The sequence below is a fragment of the Condylura cristata genome, unplaced genomic scaffold (assembly GCF_000260355.1).
Source record: "Condylura cristata isolate star-nosed mole 26May11 unplaced genomic scaffold, ConCri1.0 scaffold00027, whole genome shotgun sequence".
NCBI classification, from domain to species: domain Eukaryota; kingdom Metazoa; phylum Chordata; class Mammalia; order Eulipotyphla; family Talpidae; genus Condylura; species Condylura cristata.
In genome coordinates, this window is record NW_004567128.1 from 14,931,746 (window position 1) to 14,956,909 (window position 25,164).

Below are 25,164 nucleotides of genomic sequence, written 5' to 3' on the forward strand. Positions count from 1 at the left end.
GGGAAGCCCCGGGAGACCCGTACTATGGGAACCGTCGTGCAGAGACCTGGCTTCCTCTCTAGCGACTCGGGGTTCAGGCCTACACCCCAGTACCTCCCAGACTCAGCAGGGCTCCTGTGCACAGCCAGCATGCTTTGATGCCCCCACCCTCCTGTTGCAGGCGGTGGGTGGGGGGATTTGGGGGCTTGGTCTAATGGATAAGCCCAGTTGCGTAAAAGGCGTAAGGTGATGATGCTGAGTGAGGACGGGGTATGGGGTCCCCTCGCGGAAGGAGGCCATATAGAGCCTGGGGCTTGTTGCCGCACGAGTATTTTGGGATATCTCGGGGCGGTGAGGGAGCAGCTAAGGGGGAAGCCTGAGGTCAGCCAAGGGAAGATTTTGAGTGATACGACCCGCCACGGTTGAACCTTGAGAAATGTGGGGGGTATTTTACCCCCTCTCAGTGCAGGCCACCAAAGATCCTCCCTGTTACCGGCCTCGAGCACAGATGGCAGGTGGAAGTGCCCATCGGTTCTCACTTAGGTCCGAAGGAAGTGAAACCGTTAGTCTGAAGGTGTAGCTGCCAGTCAGCAAAAGGGGAGCCCAGTGTGGACCCTGAATGAGGACTGAGGATCCCAGTAAATAACAAACCAGAAAGGGCCCCACGGAGCTCTCAGCTCTGAGTGTTCCTTGGTGGGAGGTGGACTCGGCCACCTGTTAAGTCCCTTCTGAGTCCCGGCGAGTTTTGTGGTATCAGCTTCAGAGAAGAAAAGGGCAAGGTGCCCAGGCTTTGCTTAGAGCTGATTTGATACTACAGAAAGTGAACGGAGTGGAGGAGCCCTGGTGCCACAGTACAGGGGGGCTCACTGGCAGCACCTGCTGTCAGCCAGTAAGTCCAGGGCAAGGCTGGTTAGGTGCAAGGAAAAGTCACTCAAAGTATTCCTTCATGGGATACTGACGGGAGAGACTGACGGAAGAGCAAGCGCCCTGGGGGTCCCTAAGCAGTGCCCGCAAGGAAAGCTGCAGAGGCAGCCTTGGTTAAAGCCAAGGGGGCATCTCCCTGCTGAAGCTCCTCACATCCTATCATTCTCCCTCCTTCAGGTGCTACCATCACCTGTCCACTAGTGCACTCTTGCCTGCTGTCCTTGCCTACAGCCGTCAGTCATGCCTCGCGGTCATAAAAGTAAACTCCGTGCCCGTGAGAAACGCCGTCAGTCCCGGGGAGACCCCCAGGAGCTCACAGATGTTCAGGCTACTGAAGCAGAAGTAGAAGAGTCCCCTTCTACCTCCTCTTCTGTTTCTGGGGGTGCTCCCAAGGGCTCCTCTGTTTCTGGTGCTCCCCAGAAGCCTCAGAAGACCCAGGCCACCACCAGTGCTACAAGAGCTAGTAAAAGTTCTAAGAGCTCAGATAAGGAAAAGCCAAGCACCTCCCAGGCTTCAGCTCTCTGGTGCTCTCACAATGATCCTATAAGCTCCAAGACGGGCATGTTGGTGCGGTTGCTCCTGTACAAGTATAAAATGAAGGAGATCGTGACCAAGGGAGATATGATGAAGATTGTCAACAAAAGGTACAAGGAGCACTTCCCTGATATCTTCCGGAAAGCCACTGAGCGCATAGAGCTGGTCTTTGGCCTTGAGTTGAAAGCAGTCAAGCCCAGCGGCCACTCGTATAACATTGTCAGCAAGCTAGATCTCCCCAGAGATGTGGGTCTTAGTGGTGGCTGGGAAAATCCTAAAAACGGGCTTCTGATGCCTCTCCTGGGTGTGATCTTCTTGAATGGCAACCGTGCCTCCGAGTCAGAAATCTGGCAGTTCCTGAATATTTTGGGGGTCTATGATGGCAAGACACACTTCATCTTTGGAGAGCCCAGGAAGCTCATCACCCAAGATCTGGTGCAGGAGCAGTACCTGGAGTATCGGCAGATAGCTGGCAGTGATCCTCCACGCTATGAGTTCCTGTGGGGTCCAAGAGCTCAGGCTGAAACCAGCAAAATGAAGGTCCTGGAGTTTTTGGCCAAAGTCAACGATACCATCCCTAGTGCCTTCCTGCCCCATTATGAAGAGGCTTTGAGAGATGAAGAAGAGCGAGCCGAAGCCAGAGCTGCAGCCATGGCGATAGAGGTGGCGAAGGCCCTCGCAGCTGCCAAAGCCAGAGTCAAGTCCAGCAACCCCTCCCACCGCTAGGGAGGTGAGGCGGAGACTTCCTTTGTGCTTGTGAAATTGTATTTACAGGTGGTGCTCCTGATACATGAGAAAAACTGTTGACATCTGTTTTGTTTTGCATTTTGTCAAGTTGTTCTTTATCATAGAAGGTTTCTTTAGATTCAGACTGTAAGCTTGTTAATGATCCTGATCACCCACCTCTGAGTAGGAGTTTTGGTTTCTGAAATACAAATTGCAAACCCTTAAGTCCCTGTCATGACCTAGAATAAGATGGCCTGGCATTGGAAGAGGTAATCCTCCACACTAAAATAGTTGGGGTCAGCAGGTAGAAAAAAAGTAAAAGTTGACTAATTGTTGGTTTGCCTTACTCAGCCTCGTCTTCCTTTAGTGTGGTGAAGGGTACAGTTCAATCTTTAGTGGTATGTACACCTGAGGTCTAGTATGTGTATGATTGGTGTGGGTGGCATATACACATAATTATTGATTTATAATGGTGCATACCTGAAACATATAATGTTATAATGCAATGTTTCTTCAATAAAAGAGTAAAAAAAATTAAAAGATACATACCTGGATTTGCTTATGTTGTACAAGCCCCTGGCATGGCAAGAATACATCCTAGGAGACACAGTCATTATGGGAGAGGATGAGATACTCTGGACCTCCTAGAGAAACAATCAGGGTAAAGAAGCAGTAATACAGAATTTACTCTGTGTATGTTTTCACTGCTAAGCAGAAGTTTGACTGGATGGGAGGTTTTTCTGGCTGCATATTCTCTGACATCTCCTAGATGTAAAAATAAAAATCCTGGCTGGGTAGATGGTAATGTCCAAAGTCAAGGTAATCAAAGTAGTAACTGCCATTCCCTGTGTCTCCGTGCAAGACAGGCACAGTGTCAGAAGTGTTCTCTACGTTATGTCTCTCCCCAGTCCATCAAGACAGGGCCTAACCAACTTCACAGGAATAGCCAGAGATTCCTAGGGTTTGGCTAAGTGCCCCAACCCTTATGGCTAGTGGATGACCAGGTTGGATCGAGACTCCTAGTCTAAATGATGATGGAGCCGGTTCCATTCCACTCCCATCTCAGGCAGGTCCTGCTCTTATTTCTTCTTTCTTCTCAGTACTTAAAAGCTGTCCTAGGTGATTAAAACAACAACAACAACAACAACCACCTTATGCCCAAACTATGAGATTGGATACATAGCCAGAGCAATAAGAATGCCAACATAATTGAGAGATATAATAAACAAAGAGGTATTTGATGATAGTCTTGTCATCTACATTTGCAATGTTAGATCACTTAAAAAGATCAGGGGCTCTCAGAATCACCCTGAACAATCTCTTCCCTGTCTATCAGAAGAGAAGGGCTAGGTGAATATATTTTTTTTTCTCTGACAAGCCACCATCTGGCCTGGGACTCTTGTTCTGGGACTCTGGCCTTGTATTACAGCTTCCCAGTCTCACATTACTCCTGGCACAAGGAATCAATTCTCTGTAAGGTTTGCAGAAAGGAAGTTGTTCAAGAGTTTGCATAGATGCAGCATTTTCCAGGAAACCTTAAGTCTAAAAGGCAACACCCCAAAGAAAGTCCCTTGTAGGAAGATTGGGGAGACTGACACTCAAGATATGGGTGGGGGTAGGGAGGGAGGGCTGAATCACAGGAACACCTGTCCCCTCTGGTCAGGTGTCTAACACAAGAGTCTCAGATAGCTCTGAGTTTGAGCATTCCTTCACTTACTCTTTATGCTTCTCCAGAGCATAAAGGCCCTGGTCTAAGAGCAAAGCTCTCAAGTCAGCAGCAGCAGAAGTAACCATTTCTCATAGAAATGGAGGTGATAAAGATGAGTGAGGATAATGGAGGGACCCTGCCAGAACAATAGGAACCCATAAGGTCACATCCAAGTTGTCAGCCCAGGAGGGCCATGATATCCCTGGCTGCTCATGGCTAACCCACACTTCAAGTCCTGGCTGAGACCTCTGAAGGCTGTGGCCTCAGATGAGCAGAGAGTAGACCCAGGTGGGCTGCCATGACAGTGCCATGGTAAAAATCCTGTATGAGGATTGAAGCAGTACACAGTAATAGAGATGTCCCTAGAAAGTTCTGCACCTATAGTCAGCGCTGGGAGGTCACATGCAGCTACTTAAGGTGAAGGGTACCCATTTTCTGAGGGTCCCAGAAACATAAAAGTCCTTGGACTAATATGAGGTGCCCCGCTCAGCAGAAAATACCAAATTCCCAACAGGAATCAACATGATGATGATGAATGGCCTTGAGATGATCCCTCCAGGAAAGAAGGGGGATATACATCAATGCCCACCCTGTTTTCAAACCTGAGACCATGCCACCTCAGCATGGTGACATGGCAAGTCATACTTCCTCCCAGAGCATCTCATGGAGGTGACAGACCTCATTGAAGAGAGCAGCCACAGGTCAGAAGAGGGGGGCTTTCCAGAGCTAAGGTAAAGACCCTGAAGACCAATGGGACCACCCACCTCAAGACAGAGGCAGAACACTTTCCTTCCACTACTGTTAGCCTTGGGAGACCATGGGTTATTGTGGCCAGAAGAGGCTAACTTCACTTCTTGGGACTTGGGGCTCTTTGTATACAGCTTCACATCAAGACAAAATACTTCTAGGTTGTACCATGAGTCAGGTTGAGGACTGTGAATAATGTAGGCCCAAAACAGCGGTGGCCACACTGAATCTTCCTTACTGTCAACCCTAGGAGGCTGAGGTGTCTGAGGGGCCCTTCAGTTCCCACTCAGGAGTAATAGGGAAGTCAGAGTTTTTGTCTAAGGGTGTCCCCTAACAGCAGAGGGAGGAACCTTCCTAAGATGGAGAATGATAGTTAGAATCTGAGTGGGATCATGATCACAGGACCTTAGCCTGCCTGCCTGCCATGTGAGCCATGCACAGGCATGGCCAGATAAGGCCACTCTTATTTCCATCTGTCTGTATTATTATGAGGACCTAGATGTCGGGTCAAGAAGAACAGGAGCCCCAGGCCTTCTCGGGACTCAAATTGGGGAGACTGAGGGCTAAGGGGTCCACTCATCCCTGAATAAGGGGACACCAAAAACTTAGAACCCACCAACAGGGCTTGTCAGCCCTAGATACCAGCTCTAGAAAGCTCAGAATAATTCATGTGACTGATAAGTGACAGGAACAGAATTAGACTGTTGGTTCTGAGCCCATCTAAAGCCCACACTCTTCCTATCCTCCAAGCCTGTGGCCAACCTGTGTCCCTCAGTTCACTTTTCATCCCTATTACTGCAACGTACATCTCAGGCAACCAAGACTCCGCAGCCAAACTACTGGATTGGAATACATGCTGCAGCAGTAATACCAAAATGTGAGGTGAATAAAGGGGGAGAAAGTGAAATCTTAGTGCAAATAGAATCATAAGTGTATGTGATTTAGGATGACCTGAAAAGATCAGAGGTTCAAAGAAATGATCTGACTCGGCCCCTTCCTTAGGAAAAGTAAAAATACTAGAACAGGCCCTCCCTGGTGGCATAATGGGTTAAAGCACAGCACTGCAGGCAAGCTGCAGCTGCCTCATTACAAGTTCGATCCCCGGCCCCAGAGGTGATCAACATGGCGTGGCAGGCCTCTCCTGACACACCCGCTGCTCCTCTCAGCACTGTACTCTGTCAGTCTGCCTGTTCTGCTCCCCACTCTGTCTCTGGTGGATCTTCTCACTGCCCCTGCATCTCTGGCCTGTACCCCAGTTCCATATGCACAAATAAATCTTTAAAAAAAGAAAATTGCTTTAAAAATGCTACAACAGAAGTTACATGATAACTTAAATCTGAGTTGGGAGAAAAAGAAATCAACATGTTTAATTTTTCAGACAGTCCACCACCTCTCCTGGGCCCCCTGATTTATGTTGTTTCTCATCTCACAACACGCCCATTTTCTGAAGGATTTGGAGTAGGGATACTAAGGAGGTTCCCGAAATGTGGCATTTTCCAAGAAGCATTTAATCTAGTGACAAGAGCCTCTATGAGGACACCCATGAATCAGGACTTGGAAAAGCAACAGGCCAGAATTGCAGATGTCACAAAGAGACCAGCCCCACTTGCTCTCAGACCTAGAAGGCTCAGGCAGCGCCAGCAAGCTGAGTATCTCTTCATTTTTTTTAGCACATGGCAGTGATTTCAGGCCTTTAGTCTAAGGAGGGCCGTCTCAGCTCCGGATAGGAAGTTGTCAGATGGAAAGGCAGAGTCCCTTAAACAGAACGAAAGGCACCTACCTTGAGCTGGAATCCCATAAAGTACTGTTCCTTCTGTCAGTCCTTGGGGAACCCGAGTGCATGGCAGGCTGCAGCATGAAGCTTTGAGACATGAGAAAGGGCATCTGAGCGAGAGCTATAGGCAGACCTGGCACTACTGCTGTGCCAGGGCTGGTGCCAGGATCAAGTCCAGCAGCTCCTCCCACCTGTAGAGAAGTCTGAAGCAGATTTGGTACCTGGTAGTTGAAAAGAACATTCTAAGTAGCTCAACTCCAAGGTGGATCTGGAAGGGACATGTCTTCTACTGCTTGAGTAATGATCTGTTTTTGTTTTGAAGCAGGTTTTTAGTTTCTTTGTTTTGGTACTTTTAAAAGACTATTACTTGCAGCATAGTACATTTGACTTTGGTATCTCCTTATGAACAATATGTACCAGAACTTTATTATTATTTTCACCATAAGTATAAACGTTTGGAACTTTGTACAACAAAGGAAAACTCCTTGAATTTCTTTTTGGGGTTCAGAACAAGATAATATGACTATGGAGAGGGGTTTTCTGAGAAATTTAAATTAGGGCCTCCCTAGTGGCACAGGGGTTAAGTTCTCTGTGCTATCTCCATACCAGTCATTGTGGCATGGATTCCATCCCTGGCCAGGGAGCTGACCCACATGGCACAGCAGGCCTCTCCTGTTTCACCCCACTGCTTCTCTCAGCAGTGGACTTCGTCAGATCTGCCTGTTCTGCTCCCACTGTGTCTCTGGTGAAGCCTCTCACCCTGCCCCCCACAGCTCTGGCCTGCACCTCAGGTCCTGTATGCATAAATGAAAATAAATCTTTAAAAAAAAGAAATGTGAATTAACACTATAGTAAAATATTTGGAATCAAGAAACAGAACAAAATCCATAGCTGAATGGCATCAACAAGATGGTGCAATAGGGATTTCCATGTTTCTCCACAGCAACACAGAAATTTACTATGTAACATGGAACCTATAGTTAACAAAGCTATATTATATGCTTTTAAATTTTTTTTTAAGATTTATTTATTTATTCATATGGAACTGGGGTACAGGCCAGAGATGTGGAGGGTGAGAGGATTCACCAGAGACAGAGAGAGGAGCAGAACAGGCAGATCGACGAAGTACACTGCTGAGGGGAGCAGCGGGCGGGTCAGGAGAGGTCTGCCACGCCATGTGGTCACCTCCCGGGCAGGCGGGAATCGAACTCATGCGAAAGTGGTTTTAGCTTCTCAGTGCAGTGCTTTAACCCGCTGCGCCACCAGGGAGGGCCTGCTTTTAAATTTTTTTTGAGAAGGTAGATGTTATTCTAATTGTCCTGTCTCCATGCCTCTGAAATAATAAAAGGGCAGGAGAGGCCCTCCCTGGTGGTGCAACGGGCTAAAGCACAGCACTGCAAGCGAGCCACAATTGCTTCAGTGTGAGTTCAACCCCAGCCCCAGAGGTAACCCACATGGCACAGCAGACCTCTCCTGACCTACCCGCTGCTCCCCTCAGCAGTGTACTTCGTCGATCTGCCTGTTCTGCTCCCCACTCTCTGGTGAAGCTTCTCACTGCCCCTGCACCTCTGGCCTGTACCCCAATTCCCTATGCAAATAAATAAATAAAATCTTTAAAGAAAACATAAATGGAAGCATGCTACACATTAAAAACAAAAAAGGCAGGAGAAAACTTCTGGATGTAATGGATATGTTTGTGGCCTAGGTTGTGGTGATTGTTCATCATGGTCTTACACCTATCTCCAGGCTTATCTATGTGCATACATCAAGTGGGTGTAGCCTTTTGTGTGCCAATCAGACCTCAATATCAAGGTGGTTTTTAAAAAAACAGAGCAGATATTTTGTCTTATTTGAGGTCTTAGTCTTAGCACTATACCATAAGCACTTTACAAAGGTAAACGAAAAAAGAGATATAAATAAAAAGATTGTCAATTCTTGGTTTCCCTAAATTCATTCTAGTGTTTCTTCTTGTAAAAGTAAACTATACATACTCAGATTGGCTTAGATTATTCAGGAATGTAAGAGAAATTAAATCTTAATGAGTTAGACCTCATGTTTACTCTCATTTGTTTCCCATTCATTCATTGAGAATGAACTCTTTGGAAGATTTATTGCTAATACTTGGAAAACTTTACAAAAATTCCAGAACAACACCAAAAACCCAAAACCTATCCCCTGCCCATTGAATTTCAGAGTGTGTAAGCTGCTCTTATACAAAAATGATGGTGAGGTGCTCTCTATGACCCAAAGAATAAGTAAAAACAAAGGGTGTGGCCCTCCCTGGTGGTGCAGCAGGTTAAAGCACAGCACTAAGAAGCTAAAGCCACTTCCGCATGAGTTCGATTCCCGCCTGCTCCGGAGGTGACCACATGGCGTGGCAGACCTCTCCTGACCCGCCCGCTGCTCCCCTCAGCAGTGTACTTCGTAGATCTGCCTGTTCTGCTCCCCACTCTGTCTCTGGTGAATCCTCTCACCCTCTGCATCTCTGGCCTGTACCCCAGTTCTGTATGAATAAATAAATAAATCTTAAAAAAGGGGTGAAGAGGAGAGGAGGTTCAAGGTAAAAGCAGTCAGGTATAAATGCCTTGAGGCAAGACAGTTTGGAGTCTCAGGAAAATGCAGACCCTTCAGAGCCGGCTCACTTTAAGTGAGGCTGTGTGGTGGGCTGGCTGAGGCTTTGGGAGCAGTAGGCAGAGAACTGACCAGCCTTCAGGTGGTCTGGGAAGTGAAAAACTAAGTTAGCAATGGAAAATTATCCTTAACATTTACTTTGGGATTGTGGATGGGGTAGGACTGGAAAGTACCCTGTGTTCTTTTCTGAGAGCAGTTGAACCCAGTATGTGAATTAGATGGTCTGTGCGCACCATCACCATGGACGTTCTGTGCGCACCATCACCATGGACGTTCTGAAAAATAAATTATATTCCCTTCAGAAGGGCTGCCCAGAATTCACTGGACTGGCACCCTCTACCCCAGGATGGGGGAGTCAGAAAGAACACTGTTAAAAGGGCATTTGATTAGTTTTATCTTGTTAATTTGGTAAATTCTAGGCAAAGACTAGGATTTTGTTGGTGGATAAATGAATGAAAATAATGGTGATTTAGATGGAAGGGCAGCTTGAAGTAGGGAAAATACTGGGACTAGGGAAAATAGTGGATTTTAACAAAAGTTCCAAGGTCCCTGAGTTGTCAAACTGGGAAAGATACTTCCACAAACACTCTATATATGATAGAGATCCTCTGAAGAGGATATATTACATAATTGTTCTTAGTAAGCAATGTTTGCATTGATCTTCACTTTTTTAAATTGGAGTTTAGGAATGTGCTCAAGTTTATAGGGTTCTGTAAAGTGACAGGGCTGGGACTGAGTCCTAATTAAAATCTAGCGTCCACACTGTTCATTCCACCCCACTCTGCCTAAAGCAGATCTTGTGTTCCTGAACACTTCAAAATGTATTTCAGATTTTAAAAATAAGGACCCCCCACCTGCCCCCAAAATAACCTGAACTGAAATACATAACCAAAGAAATTAATACACAGTAGGGCCTCCCTGGTAGCACAAGGGGTTAAGCACAGCACTATGAAGCAATGGGCAGCCATTGCAGCAGTTCAATCCCGGGCCAGGGAGGTGACCCACGTGGCGCATCGGACCCCTCCTGTCTCTCCGCTGCGCGCTCAGCAGTGTCTCGTCAATCAGCCAGCAGCTCCCAGGAAGGGGCGGGCCTTAATCTGAGCGGGAATCCCGCCCTGGCCAGCAGCAAGCTGGGGTTCCTGAGGAGAGGCGCTCTCTAGACCAAAATGAGAGAGCTTTACGGAGCCTGTTCCTGTTCCTGACGGCAAGAGGTCCCAGACAGAATGAACAGGCTGAGAAGCTGTCTCATTTCTGCGTAGCAGGTCTCAGGGCATGAGGGGGTTTGTCTGGGGTGGTGGGGGCGGGGCGGGGAGTTCTGCTCTGAGAGTCTGCTCGGCCCTAGCTCAAGGTGAGCCCTCGTCTGGCTTTGACAGGCAGAGGTAGGCAGAAACAGTGCCGCTGACTTCCCTCTTAGGGGACTAAGGAAGGTATTTGGGGTGCCTGTGGGGGGGGACGGGGGAGCGTGGCAGGCGTGGCTGGTGGATTCAAGACTCATTTCAACAGAAGGGGGGATCTGGGTCGGTCTAGATGCCAAGATGAGGACACTGAATGTCGACCGAGGGACCGCAGAACCCTGCTCCTGCCGTCAGTGCTAAGCGACCCCACGTAGCAGTGACCGGATGTGATGTACTCAGACTTCCGATTCTGAGGTTGGCATTTCGCATGGTGGATCATTGATTCGGTGTTTGTTCTGCCCAGGGTGGGTTTCCAAGAGCTGCCTGAGCCAAGGTGAGGACCTGCAGAGGTGAACGTGGGTCAAAGAGACCCCCCTCAGCCCCACCCCCATCGCGATCCCCTCCCCCCGGCCCCCCTTACCCGAACCGCACTTGGTAACACAGCCCCGCCCCTGTGATGGGCAGTAGAAGACCCTGTCAGAGCCATCGCTGTGCAGTGAATATATAGTCTAAGGGAAAAGGGTCTCGATCTCAGGGAGTAGCCCTGGATTCTGCAGATCAAGGAAACCTAGGTCCTAACGAGAGGCAGACGGTGGTCCCAGTCCTCACGCAGTGACCCCAGTACATGGCAACGCAAAGCCACGCCCCCTTCCCACAGACGGGGAGGTTCCAGTCAGGAGTTGGGTTTAATAGCTGCCGTAAATTGTCCCAGTCCTCACGCGGTGACCCCAATAGAGGCAACTCAAAGCCACACACCCTTCCCACGGTCTGCGAGGTTCCAGTCAGGAGTTGAGTTAAATAGCTGTGGTAACTTCTCCCTCTGGAAGCTCGAGGAGATCGGGGCTTTGGAGACTGGTGGACTCAGTTCGGTACAGGGAGGAGTCCTGGGCCCTGATGAGGATGAGGACCCTTATTGGGGACTCAAAGAAAACCATTTCCAAAGCAGCCGCCCCCTGAGTAGCATGGCCAGAGGTGGCTGTGGATCATCCTGGCTTTGATTTCAGAGGGCAGGAAGGGAAGAGGGCTTTGATCTGAGGGAGGAGAAAGGGGTCGGACGCCTCTGGTGCACGAAGGGACGTTCCCAGAACTGATCTAGAATCGAACTGAGGACCTTGGGTGGAGATTGAAGGGACCACCCAGCCCGTAATGCAGGGGCATCTACTAGTTCTCCCTGCTATTGGCCACCGTGGAAGGCTGGATTCTGCCTGGCACGTTACAGGGGCGGGGCTTGGCCCAAGGTGGTGACCTCTGTTCTTGGTCTAAGAGAGGACAGACACTTAAGCCCTAACTGCGGTGGAGGTGAGAGCCTCCTGTGCTAATAAGAGAATCTCTCCCCAATTAGAGGTGTGGGCACCAAGTACTGCTGCTACACTTACTGCTGGAAGGCAGCAGGCAGGGATGGTCATGAATAAATGAACCTGACTCCCCTCTCCAGGGACAGAAGAAATTGAAGGCTCTGCTCTGAGGCTGTAACTACCCAGGTTATTGGAGGGCGGAATCCTATGTCCTACCCAAAATTAAAGTCAAAGACCTGGTGAGGACTAGGGGGATGCTGGCTCTAAAAAAATGGAGTCACATACATTCCGACATTCTGATCCTTCTCTTAGTCTTGGGACAACCCAGAATAACTGTCAGGCTCAAGTGCCCTTCTAGTTTTTGTTAGACGGTTCCAGAGAGATGAGGGTGTTGGACTAATTGAGTGGACTCGGGTCTCCAGAGAGAGGAGACCCATGGCTTCACAGGAGTCAGAATAAGGACACTGAGAAAAGAATGGTTTTTCCAGAGGGTCAGAAGAAAAAAAGGAAAAACTAGCAGGTGAATTATAGATCTGAAACAGGAGCAGGGGAGGGTGAGGGAGGGGTCAAAACAGGGGAGGGAACAGCACAAGGGACTATGATGATAGTTCATGAGTGAGGTGGTGATGGAGGTTTATGGGATTATACCTGAGTGGAGAAATCAAAATTACACAAAAATGAACAATGATGTAAGAAAATTTTAAAAAGAAAAAAAATAATAACAATGATTATTCTACCCATATCCCCAAAAGGGAAGGCAACAGAGTGCCCCCTTTTTGCTTACGGCACTGAGGAGCCCAGTTGTGGAGGTTAAGTGTACGGGAACCCTCCTTTCTTTTGTAGGCATCATGGTGAAGGCCTTTGTTTGAGCTGAGTGACATCAGATTAGTTGAGGTATCCCAGGCTGTAGCTGGGCCTGAGGCAAAGACCCCAACAAACCTAGGACAGAGTCCTACAGGGCTGTCAGCAGTGGTTTGCCTCCTGGCAGGGGTGACAGGTTCCCTTCACTCCCCCTTAAGGTATCCAGTGATACAGACCTGGCTTTTCAATGTGACGGTAGAGTGCACAGAGGTCGGGGCCCAGGCCTGCCGAAGGTTGATTAGATGGTCTTCAGGGTGAACTGAGCGAACCTCTGTGCTCCAGAGACTAGACCTGCCTGCCACTGCTCCAAGCCCCAGCAACCACCAGGCAGGCCTAGTGGCCTGAGGCCTGTCTCACTTTATTTCCACAAAGTACTCAGAGGGTAAGGTTCCTAGAACATTGCCCTAGAGGAAACCTGCAGAGGTGACCTTAAAAAAAAAAAAGATTTATTTATTTATTCATACAGAACTGGGGTACAAGCCAGAGGTACAGGGTCAGTGAGAGTCTTTACCAGAGACAGAGTGGGGAGCAGAACAGGCAAATGGACGAAGTACACTGCTGAGGGGAGCAGCGGGCGGGTTCAGGAGAGGTCTTCCATGCCATGTGGACAGAGGTGACCTTCTTAAAGCCAGGGTGCCAGCCCCCTGCTGAAGGTGCCCTCACTGTCACATCCTCTCTTTTCTCATGCCCAGGTCTTCTGCTGCCTGGCCACATTTACCATGCCTCGGAGTCAGAAAAGTAAGCTCAGTGCCAGTACGAAACGCCAGCAGGCCCGAAATGAGCAACAGGGTCAGAGGAGTGCTAAGGCCACTGCAGTTAAGGGGAATGTGTGCCCCTCCTCATCTGCTGCTATTACTACTAAGAGAAAGTCTGATGCTAAGCCAGAAGGCAGTCTCAAGGGGCCTAAGCAAGCCCTCACCACTAGTTCTGATGCAGTTTCTCACACAAGATCACAGAAAGGCATCAAGTGTAGAAATGAGAAAAAGCAAAATCCCTCTCAGTCTCCACTCTCCACTGTGCAGTCTCAGGATGAGTCTCTAACCAAAGTTGCAGGCATGTTGGTGCACTTCCTGATACATAAGTACAAAATGAAGAAGCCTATTACCAAGGTAGATATGCTGAAGATTGTCAATAAAAAGTACAAAAAACACTTCACTGAGATCCTCAAAAGAGCGTCTTTCAACATGGAGGTTGTCTTTGGTGTTGACTTAAAGGAAGTAGATTCTACCAAGCATTCTTATATCCTTGTCAGCAAAATGGATCTCCCCAACAACGGAATGTTGAATAGCAGCAGGGGCTTCCCCAAGACCGGTCTCCTGATGAGTGTGCTGGGGCTGATCTTCATGAAGGGCAACTGTGCCACTGAGGAAGAGGTTTGGGAATTCCTGAATAAGATGAAAATATATGCCGGGAAGAGGCACTTCATCCATGGAGAGCCGAAGAAGCTCATCACCCAAGATTTGGTGAAGCTTAAGTACCTGGAATACCGCCAGGTGCCCGACACTAATCCAGCTCGCTATGAGTTTCTGTGGGGCCCAAGGGCCCATGCCGAAACAAGCAAGATGAAGATCCTAGAGTTCCTGGCCAAGATTAATCATACAGTCCCTACTTCCTTCCAGTATTGGTATGAAGAAGCATTGAAAGAGGAGAAAATGAGAGAGGAAGCCGCAGTCTCCCTCAAGACCAACGAGGATGTCGTGGCCAGTGAATGTCCCAAGGCCACATTCATACCTAGTGAAGGTGACCCAGACCTTTCCCTTTGTGGATAAAGAGAGCAGTCATCATGCCAAGAAGTTCAGGGCTGAGTGTGACTGAAGGAACAGCACATAGAATACCTTTGTGTTCCTGTTCTGCATGGTTAATTTGGAAATATAGCAGCATTTTTTTTTCTATTTTTCAAATGCTGGTAGTTTTAAAAGGAAATTTATTTTGCTCTGTAATCTGTTTATTAATTATATATGTCACAGGTATCCTGGTTAAGAATAAGAAGTTTGATATTTTTCATCCTATTTGGAGATACAAGAAAGCAGAGTACATACAAGTTAACATGATGTTGGAATATGCATTTCCTTGAAAACTTGAAAAAATGTTAGCAATAAAAATATATGGAATTTCTCCCAATTTCGTATACTCTGAGTTTTATGAGATTATAAAGGATACATATACTTGACACGCTCAGGAATATAGAATTCAGTCATAATAAATTAAACTCTATGCTCATGGGCTCATTTATTTCCCAAAAGTTAATTGAGCAGCTGCGTGTAGAAGGTTCCATGCTAGAAGTGGAAGAGTTGAGAAAACATTTTATTGAGGTGATAAGCAGCTGTTGTGTAAGGAAAATGGTGGTATGTTCTCTCAGACTGAAAGGACAAAGGAAAAGACAGGTTAAGAAAGGAGAGAGTTATGCTGAGAGCAGTGGGCTGATGTCCTAAAGCAAGGCAGCGTTGGGCTTCAGGAAGCAGCAAGTCTCTCAGTGGGAAGTATTTTTTTTTTAGATTTATTTATTTATGCATACAGAACTGGGGTATAAGCCAGAGGTGCAGGGTTGGCGAGAGGATTCACCAGAGACAGAGCAGGGGGCAGAACTGGCAGATCGACAAGGTACACTGCTGAGGGGAGCACCGGGCGGTGGGCCAGGAGAGGTCTGCTGCGCCATGTGGGTCACCTCCAGGGCTGAGGATCGAATTCGTACTGAAGCGGCTGCGGCCAGCTTGCAGTGCTATGTCCTAACCCGTTGCGCCACCAGGGAGAGCCTGGAAAGTATTTTTAAGCTGCGGTAACATTAGTCAACAACATTGTATAGGTTTGAGGTGTGCTGTTTCTTACCTCAGTAACTGCGTATTTCTCACCACACCCACCACCAAATGTCCAGTCATGATCTACCACCAATCAGTCTGGCCCCTCTGCCCTCTGCCTGTCTCCTTCCCATCTGTCTGGTTTTGTTTTGTTCTTTTGCTTTATATAACACACACACACATATTCCACAAATGAATGACATTTGTCTTTCTCCTAACTTATTTTGCTTATCATGACTCTCCAAGATCCATGTTGTCACAAGAGTTCATATTTTTCTGAGTAGGTGGGAGGTGATTTAAATGAGTTATGTGGTGTGATTAATTCATGAGTGGAAGCCAGACCCTCAGATGTAGGCCCCAGACTCAAAAGACTAAACCTGGAATGGAAAACTGCTTGAACAGTTAACTTTGGGATGTGGGCAAATCAGAGAGAATGAATCCCCTTGGGGCAGGAATGGAACTGAACCGTATGTGCTCACCCCCAGGCAGGTGAACACAGTTTGCAAATCAGATGTTTTAATCATATCACCTCCAGGGAGTTTCTGAGAAATATGGGTGATGTTCTCTTGAGGCGAAATATCCAGAAAGCACTGGCCTGGCACGCTTCGTCCTGCATTGGGGGAACCAGAGATCTGCCCATAAACATATCATGTCCATGACGTTATTTTTCATATCATTTGGCAAACTAGGCGGGGACTAAATGAATGGTTAAATGAATGAAAACAGGAGTGGGTTAGAAGGAAGAGCAGCTGAGCGGGAGGTAAGTTGTCCTTCAAACATTTTGGGGCTTTGGGTTAACAACCGGTGAGGAAGGCAACCTCCCTCTGACATGGGATGGCATACTCTAGTGGGGAAATACTAGTTTTCATTGCTAAGCAGCATTTTTTTAGTGGGGTTTTCTTTGTCCTGGAGTGCTGCATAGTCTCTGACAGATCCTGGATTAAACGTTAAATCTCAGTATTGTGGGTTTAGGCTCCAGTGAAGAATAAATTAATCCCAGTAGGGAAAGGCTTCCTTCCAGTCTCAGTACAGGCGAGGCACTGAGTCAGTGCTTTACTTAAATTAGATTCCAGTGGCCCCAAGACACAGCTTTTCAAAGCCATTTTACAGGTGTGAACCTGAGTCTCAAGGAGTTTGGTCCAAATTTTACCAAATTTCGCCTGATTACTAAGTGACAGGGCTGGATGTAGGCCCCTGGCCTAAATGAGTATGAAGTCCACACATTTCCCCTCAGCTTGAGGCACACTTTGGGGTCCAAAATTCACATTTCATCTAAGACTCCAAAATGCACCTCTCTGAAGTCAGATAATCTCAAACAAGGTCATTCTGGAAATAGCCCCTTCCCTGAAGAATGTTAAATCTCCTCAAACAAAAAGGCTAAATCTGACTGGTAAAGAGAAGGTATAATTAACATCTTTTTTTTTTTTCTTTGCCAGCATGTCTGTCTTGGGGCCTCAACCTTGTGTTGACAGCCTCCCCATCTAACATTATTTCTGGGGTGGGGATCATCCTCTGAAGGGTTTGCAATAAGGAAAAGTGGGCAAGAGTTGGCCAAGATGGAGCCTTTCTGAGGTGCCTTTAGTCGAGTGACAGGAATCAGGATGAAGACCCTTCAAGGAGGACAGGAGAGAGCAATATACTAGGCAAAGCTGTCAACCTGGGAACCTCATCGTATATTCTTCAGGTTCTCAGGGACCTGTGAGTCCTGCTATAGGAAGATGACTTTAGGTCAGTAGGGGGAGGAGTCCCAGCCTGTGACACTGATGAAGGGTGAGGAATTTGAATGAAGAATAAAGAAAGCGCCCATCCAGAACAGAGATCCACAGATTCTGACTCTGTTGTCAGCCTTCAGAATCTGAATAGCCTTGACAGAAAGTGGATAAACCTGATTTCCTCTTAGGTCAGGAAGGTGGCAACATTGGATAGAGGGTGCTGGACTCAGGTCAGTAGCGTAGGATTTCCCAGGTGCGCGAGGAGAAAGGTGAGTACCCTAAAGAGTTCAAGGACCACCAACCCATACCAGGGGAGCCTCACACAGTCCTCTGTGTTCTCATGAGATGGTGCATAAATCCCAGACAGCAATGGCCTCACAGCTTTCTCAGGAGGAACAGAGAAGTGAGGTGCTTGATCTGAGTGGGGGTCATGGGGCAACCGTGGAAGAAACTCAGGACATTATAGGACTCAGGGTACTGAGTTAGAACCTCTAACTAGCATCACCATCAGAGGGCCTCAGCCTGCCTGCCCCAGCTGTCTGTCTGAGGAGATCACCAGCAGGTGTAGACAACTAGGGCCACTCTCCGCTTCCTATGGGATCCCAGGGAAGCAAGCCTTTCTGTGAGGAAATGTCCTCGGATCAAGAAAGGGGTGTTTCAGGCCCCTCCAGGAGTCAAATCCAGGAAACTGAGGGAGGACTGAGAGGACAACACACCGAATAGACAGTAAAAGAGTTTCTCTCCGCTCAAGCCTGAGATTCCCAGGGCAGGGGGTGCTTTTTATCCCCCCTCCTGCTGTACCACTGGCTCACAATATTACAGAAGTTTCAGGAAACCAGCATTGCAACTGCCATACCCACTCCAAAATTATAGTACCCCTTCACCTCTCCCTCTACAGGATCCTCCCAATCCTTACTTTCAGGTAAGCCCCATTCTGTTGTCAGAGTCCAGGACTCTTGTTTTGTTTAGATGGTTGTTATGCTTTGTTCTTTATTCCCAGCACTGCTTCTTTCACAAACTAATTTTAGAGGTGTTTTAGATGCATGGCATGGTTGAGCATCAAGTACAGCATGTTCTCAAATACCTTCTTCCCCCACAGCAGCCAGCCCACTCTGAGTAGTCCCCACCAGGATGGTGCATTTGCTACAGTTTGTGGCACCAGTGACACAGCATTAGATATACTAAGCCCAAAGTTTAGAGTGGGCTCTATTCTTGGTGTTCTGTGTTCTTCACCTCTGACAAATGTATAATGACTTGTATTCATCCTTATGGTATCACACAGAGCAGTTTCACTGCCCTAAAAATCCTATGCTCTACCTATTCACCCTTCCCTCCTCCTTACCCCTGGTAACCATTGTTATTTGTTTTTACTCTTACTATATTTTGCCTTTTTCAGAATGTCATATAGTTAGAATCTGACAGTATATAAGACTGGCTTGTTTTTATTTAATAATACACATTTATGTTTCCTCAAAGCCTTCATGGTTTGACAGCTCATTTCTCTTCAGTACTAAACAATAGTCCATTGTCTAGGCATACCATGGTTTATTTATCCACTTACCTGTTAAAGGCTACCTTGGCTCCTTTCAAGTTTTAGCAATTATGAATAAGACTGCTTTAAACATCTATGTGCAGGTTTTTAAAAATATGAACAGGAATTTATATAGAGCAATACTGGAATTTATTTCTCCATTTATACACACACATGAATGTATATATGTGATATATATATACACCATGTTATATATAATACATGTTATATATAATAATCCACATATAAGAATATCTACACAGTATATAAATATCTACTATTTATTAACACATCCAATGGAATGTTGTTCAGCCCTAAAAAGGAAAATCTACCATTTGCAACAATATGGGTGGAACTTTGGGGCATTGTGCTAAGTGATGTAGATCAGACAAAGACAAGTACTATATGTTCTTTAATGTGGAAACTGAAAACAAAACCACCCCCATAGAGTGACTTTAGCCATTGTCCCCCAATGTCCTTGGGGATCTGAGTCCCCAATGGCAAGGGAAACAAAAGCAAAAATAAACAAGACTACATCAAACTAAAAGTGTCTTTCCAGTCAAGGAATGCACTGTGAAAATGAAAATGCAATCTATTGAATGCATGAACATATTTACAAACCATATACCAGACAATGGGTTAATATCCAAAATATATTAACAACTTGTAAAATATAATAACAAAGGAACAAAACACAACTCAATTTTAAAAAATGGATAGAGAATCTAGACATTTCACCAAAGAAGACATATAGCAGGCCAGCAGGTACATGAAAAATATATACTTTATCACTTCTTCTTAGGGAAATGCAAATCAAAACCACAGTGAGATTTCACCTTACAGCTGCTAGAATGACTATTGTCAAAAACATCAGAAACAATTTTGGTGATGATGTGGGGTAAAAAGGAACCCTTGTACACTTGGTAGGGATGTAAATTGGTATAGTCACTGTGGAAAACAGTATGAAGATTCCTCAAAAAGTTAAAAATAGAACTACCATATGATCTCCAACAATTCTACTTCTGGATATTTATCCAAAGAACATGAAAACACTAATTGTCACAATAGCTAAAATACGGATGTGACTTAAGTACCCACAGATATATGAGTAGGGAAAGAAGATGGGATGCCTATACACAGTGGAATACTAGACAATCATTTTTAAAAAGAGGAAATCATGCCATTTGTGATAAAATGCTTGAATCTTGCGGGTATGTGCTAAGTGCAATTAATTACACAGAGAAAGACAAATACCACAATTTCTCTCATATGTGGAATATAAAGAAAGCAAATGGATAAAATGAAACAAGCAACAACCCCTTTGGTTCTGACAACAGAGTGGGGCTTACCAAAGGGGGTGGGGCTGGGTGGATGTAATAGGTGCAGGGGGTTAATTGGATGCCAGTGAATGGTGACTACACCTTTCCTGCTGGGTGTGATGTGGTGTAAACATTTGGCAAGTTGTAAAGCTGTACTCTTGAAATGTACAGAGTTTATAAACCAAGGGTAAATCCCTTTTAAAAATCTGAATTCATAGATACAGGGAACAGTTTGGTGGTGGCCAGGGATGGGGTGGGAGCTGGGTGAAAGCTGGAGCATGGGCAGAATGATAAGGATAGTCAAAAGGTACAAACTTCCAGTTATAAATCACTCCTTGGTCTGTACTGTATGGCATAGTGACTATAGTGAATAATACTTGAAAGTTGCTAAAGAATAGATCTTAAAAGATCTAATCAAAAGAGAAAGAAATTGAAACTATAGCTAAAAATCTTTCCATTTTCTATTGTTGTATAACAAATTACTATAAATTTAATAGCTTCAAACACCCAACACATTATCTCCGAGTTTTGGCAGTCTGAAGTCTGGGCAGGGAGTAGCTGGATTCCTAGGTAATAAATCTCTCAAAGCTGCAATGAAGGTGGCAGCCAGCTGCGTTATCATCTGGAGTTCAGAAACTCCTTGCAATCTCATGCAGGTTTTGGGCAGAATTTAGTTCCTTGAAGTTGAAGGACTGTGGTGCCCCTTCCCCAGCTAGCTGTAGCTGAGACGTCACTCTCAGGTCACGCTTAGGTCCTTGCTATGGAGACACTTCCATCTTCAAAGTCAGCTGTAGAGAACCTCTCACTCTTTGGATATTGCCAAGGAAAATCCCGGTCCCACTTAAGGGCTCATATGGTTAGGTCTGATCCATGGAGGATAATCGTGAGAACAACTGATTTGGGACCTTAATTACAACTGTAAAAAATGCCTTCATAGCAGCACCTAGGTTGGTGTTTGATTAGTTAATTGGGAGAAGATGTGTGTATCCAGGGGCCAGGAGTCTGGGAGAACATCTTTGATTTCTGCCTACAGCAATATGCCTGTGATATTGTGATTATGTTAGTAATGAAGAGGTTTACCTTATAAAGACACGTGATAAGTATTGTTATAGATGTTTGCTTCAAAATAATCTGAGAGTGGGTTGGGTATAGATGAAATAAGACTGGCCATGTGTTAATATTGCTGAAGCTGAGAAATGAGTACATGGAGTGTTGATTACTCTCTCTACAAGTGCAAATGTGTGAATTTTGTCTCATGCATTATTCCAGAGCAAGGAAAATGAAACAAAAGTTCCAAATGCTTTTTTATGAAGCATAACATAAATATTTAAACCTGATAAAGCTAGCACCAAATTACTTAATTTATTATTACATTATTTAAGAATACTTAATTCCAATACTATTTAAGGAAATGGTTGCAAAAAATCTCAAAACATTACCTTATAGAACTTGACAATGTATAACAAAACTAAATAGGCATTAACCCTTGACTCAGGAATACCACTTTTTAAGAAACTTACCCTGAAGAGACTCTCATAGCAATATGAAAATACATTAGTGTCCACTAATATATTGATTGAAAGTTCATGGTGTATCCACATAATGGAGTATTGTACTATATAGCTTTTTAAAAAGAATGGGGATGATCTTTGCGAAACAATATGGGGTGCATTCTGGAGATGGGGTGGAGGGGTAGGGAGAGAAAGAAAAAGAAAAAAAAAGAGATTAAATGAATGAAGATAAGGGTAGTTTAGACATAAGAGCAGCTGGGAGGAAAGTTAGTCCTTGAGCCAAATATATATGTATAAATGTGTGAGCTTTGGGATGAGGTCAATGTTGCCATGCTCAGTACTTTCCCTTTCATTAGGAGGTTTGAGAAATCAGGACTGGCACGACTGCTATGGCCAACATCGTCCAGGGCATGTATTTGAAATTCCTCCCACCACCCTCACCCTGACTCCCAGGTCTGAGGCAGATTCTTCACTTTGTGGTTAAAGAAAGCTGTCAATCTTCTAACCAGTGGAGGGCCAAGATGGGGCTCATGGGATCACAGGGTAGAACGTATTTGTGATCCTGCACAATATGGATAAAGTGAAGATAGACCTTTTCTTTTTTCTAATTTTTTTAAAGATTTTTTAAGACTTATTTATTTATTAATACAGAACTGGGGTACAGTCCAGAAATGCAGAGGGTGAGAGGATTCACCAGAGACAGAGTGGGGAGCAGAACAGGCAGATCTACGAAGTACACTGCTGAGGGGAGCAGCGGGCGGGTCAGGAGAGGTCTGCCGCGCCATGTGGTCACCTCCGGGGCAGGCGGGAATCGAACTCATGTGGAAGTGGCTTTAGCTTCTTAGTGCTGTGCTTTAACCCGCTGCGCCACCAGGGAGGGCCCTCTTTTTTTCTAATTTTAAATGATGTTCCTTTCAATTAGAAGTTTGTTTAGCTTTATTTAAAATCTAAGTTTATGAAGGCCATGATGTGCACATTTATTGGAGCTCATCAGGTTGAAAATGAAAATTATGTAAAACAAATTGAAAAACTTTGAATCATTTCTTGCCGTTCAGAACAAGATATAAAATGACACTTAGTATATGCATTTTCATGAAAAAGGAAATTACTCCAAAGTAAGTCTGTGATCACAAAACACAGAAAAAGAAAGTAAAAACTAGTCAATTCTTGGTTAGTTTTATTTCTTTTAGTCTTTCCTTATAAAATTGAAGTATAGGTATGTGTGTGAGTTTAGCTTAGTCAAGAATGTAGCAGAAATTAAATCATAATAAATTTGACTTGCAAGCTTGCTCTTTCATTGTGCAAATATTAATTTAACATCTGCTCTTTGGGAGTCTCCTGGCTAATACTGGGAATATTAAGAAAAATAGATTCAGCATACCTGCCTATAAAATTTGAGAGACTAAGAGCAACTCTCCTATAAAATAGGTGGTGGGATACTTCCTAAGATCTAAAGGACCAGTCAAAAATAAGGGTGAAGGAGGGAGGAAGGTTCCAGATGAGGAGGCTAGTGTAAATATCCTGATAAGGCATTTGGAGGCTTTGGGTACTTTTAAGTTAGCCCGTGTGGTAGGCTAAATGAGGCTGCAGAAACCCTGAACAGCAGCCAGATCCTTTCCTGGTGGCGGGGGTGGGGGCTGTCTCAGAGTTGAGAGGCTTAAGGCTGGAACAACAACAACAACAAAAACTTCCCCTAAAAGTTCCTTTGGCAATGTAAGTAAATGAGACAAAAATTTCCATCTGGGTCAGGGATGAAATATGTCCTGTGCTCCATCCAAGAGTAGGGAAGCACCATGCTCAAATGAGTTATTTCGCATACCTCATCTCTAGGGAGTTTCTGAGAAGTGAGGGTGATACTCTTTGGAGGCTGGAAAGGGGCCTTTGTATTAAAAGGCCACTCAAATTCAGTTTTATTACTTATAATTCCACAAACTGGAAGAGAGGGGCGTGGAGATTTAAGGTGACAGAGGACATAGGCCCCTCTGTCAGTCTAATTTCTTCCACAGGGTTCTCATATACAGGATGACCCAGAACAGGCCCCTCACAGAAACCTACAGGGTTTCTGAAAACCCAAGGAGGCCTCTCCGTGCTGGTGTGCTCACACCCTTTCATTCTCCCTCCTCCAGGTGCGCCACCACCTACTTTGCTGCCCACACTGGTGCCACACCTGTCCCTGACCAGCGTCCTCATGCCTCGCGGTCAGAAGAGCAAGCTCCGGGCCCGGGAGAAACGTCACCAGGCCCGGGAGGAGACCCAGAGTCCGAGGGGCGCCCAGGCCCAGGTCCAGGCAGCAGACTGGGAGGAGCCAGCCTCCTCCCCCGCCTCCCCACCTCCTGAGCCCGAGACTACTCCCTACAGCTACCCTGCTCTGGGCCCTCCCCAGGGGCTTGAACAGGCCCAGGCGGCAAGCCTTATCTATGCAGGGGTCTCAGTCCCGAGGTTCTGGGAAGGTGCCACAGGCCATGAGAAGGCGAGTGGCAGCACCTCCAGCAGCTCCTGGGCAGCAGCCTCCAGTCAGAGCACCCGCAAAGATCCTCTCACCAGGAAGGTAGGGTTGCTGATACAGTTCCTGCTGGAGAAGTATAAAGCGAAGGAGCTCATTTTGAAGGCAAGTATGCTGAAGTTGGTCAACAAGAAATACAAGCAGCACTACCCCGAGATCCTCAGGAGAGCCTCGGAGAACATGGAGCTGGTGTTTGGGCTGGAATTGAAGGAAGTCAAGCCGGGTGGTCACATCTATGCCCTGGTCCATAAGCTGGACTTCACCAACTATGAGAAATTCAAAGGTAGCTGGGGGCTTCCGAAAAGCGGCCTTCTGATGCCTCTCCTGGGTGTGATCTACTTGAATGGCAACTGCGCCTCTGAGGAAGAGATCTGGGATTTCCTGAATATTTTGGGGGTCTATGATGGGCAAAGGCATTTGATCTTTGGAGAGCCCAGGAAGCTCATCACCCAAGATCTGGTGCAGGAGCGGTACCTGAAGTATCGGCGGATACGTGGCAGTAACCCTCCACGCTATGAGTTCCTGTGGGGTCCAAGAGCTCAAGCTGAAACCAACAAGATGAAGATTCTGGATTTTTTGTCCAAAGTCAACGGTACCTTTCCTAGAACCTTCTCACCCCATTATGAAGAGGCTTTGAGAGATGAGGAAGAGCAATTTGAAGCCAAAGTTGTAGCCAGCCAGCAGCTGCTACCAAAGGCAATGGCAATGGGTGGTCCAGCGTCTAGGAGAGGGCTGAACAGATGAGGGGTCCACCCACAGTAACTTGTGGCTAAGGTAGAGCCGGAAATAGCATAATAGGTATCCTGATTGTGTTTGTTTTATATATTAAGAGCTCTCAAATGTTGTTTATTTTAATAGAATGTTTACTTAGAGTCAGAATCCAAGTTCCTAAAACAACACCAGTCACACTGTTATTGCTGTTTGTTAGGTTTAAGAGTCAGCATTTTGTTATTGTGTAATACAATTTGAAGATCCTTGAATCTTTTGTGATCTCTAGAATAGGATAACATAGCGTTGGAAAGAAGACTTTTCTTAAGAAATGTGACAGAGCCACATAAAAATGGAGCTGTAGGTTTAAAATATAGTAAAACACCATCAAATCTTTGTTTGCCTTATTTGCTTGTCTTTGTAGAAGTCAAAGATCTGATTGTCCTTAACATAATCAAGAATTAAATAGTATATGAAATAGCAAAAAAAAAAAAAAAAGTGCCGTTCCTTGC

General features: G+C 45.8%; 3 protein-coding genes across 3 annotated transcripts; all 3 read left to right on the top strand.

Moving 5' to 3' along the window:
- Positions 1–1,143: 1,143 nt before the first annotated feature.
- On the top strand, positions 1,144–2,163 carry LOC101635338 (melanoma-associated antigen B2-like). The gene has a single exon (XM_004690097.1). The coding sequence runs from the start codon at positions 1,144–1,146 to the stop codon at positions 2,161–2,163; it is 1,020 nt and encodes a 339-aa protein (XP_004690154.1).
- An 11,129-nt stretch (positions 2,164–13,292) lies between these two features.
- LOC101635557 (melanoma-associated antigen B3) lies at positions 13,293–14,342 on the top strand. Its single transcript, XM_004690098.1, has one exon. The coding sequence runs from the start codon at positions 13,293–13,295 to the stop codon at positions 14,340–14,342; it is 1,050 nt and encodes a 349-aa protein (XP_004690155.1).
- A 9,287-nt stretch (positions 14,343–23,629) lies between these two features.
- On the top strand, positions 23,630–24,688 carry LOC101635779 (melanoma-associated antigen B2-like). Its single transcript, XM_004690099.1, has one exon. The coding sequence runs from the start codon at positions 23,630–23,632 to the stop codon at positions 24,686–24,688; it is 1,059 nt and encodes a 352-aa protein (XP_004690156.1).
- The last annotated feature ends 476 nt before the right edge of the window (positions 24,689–25,164 follow it).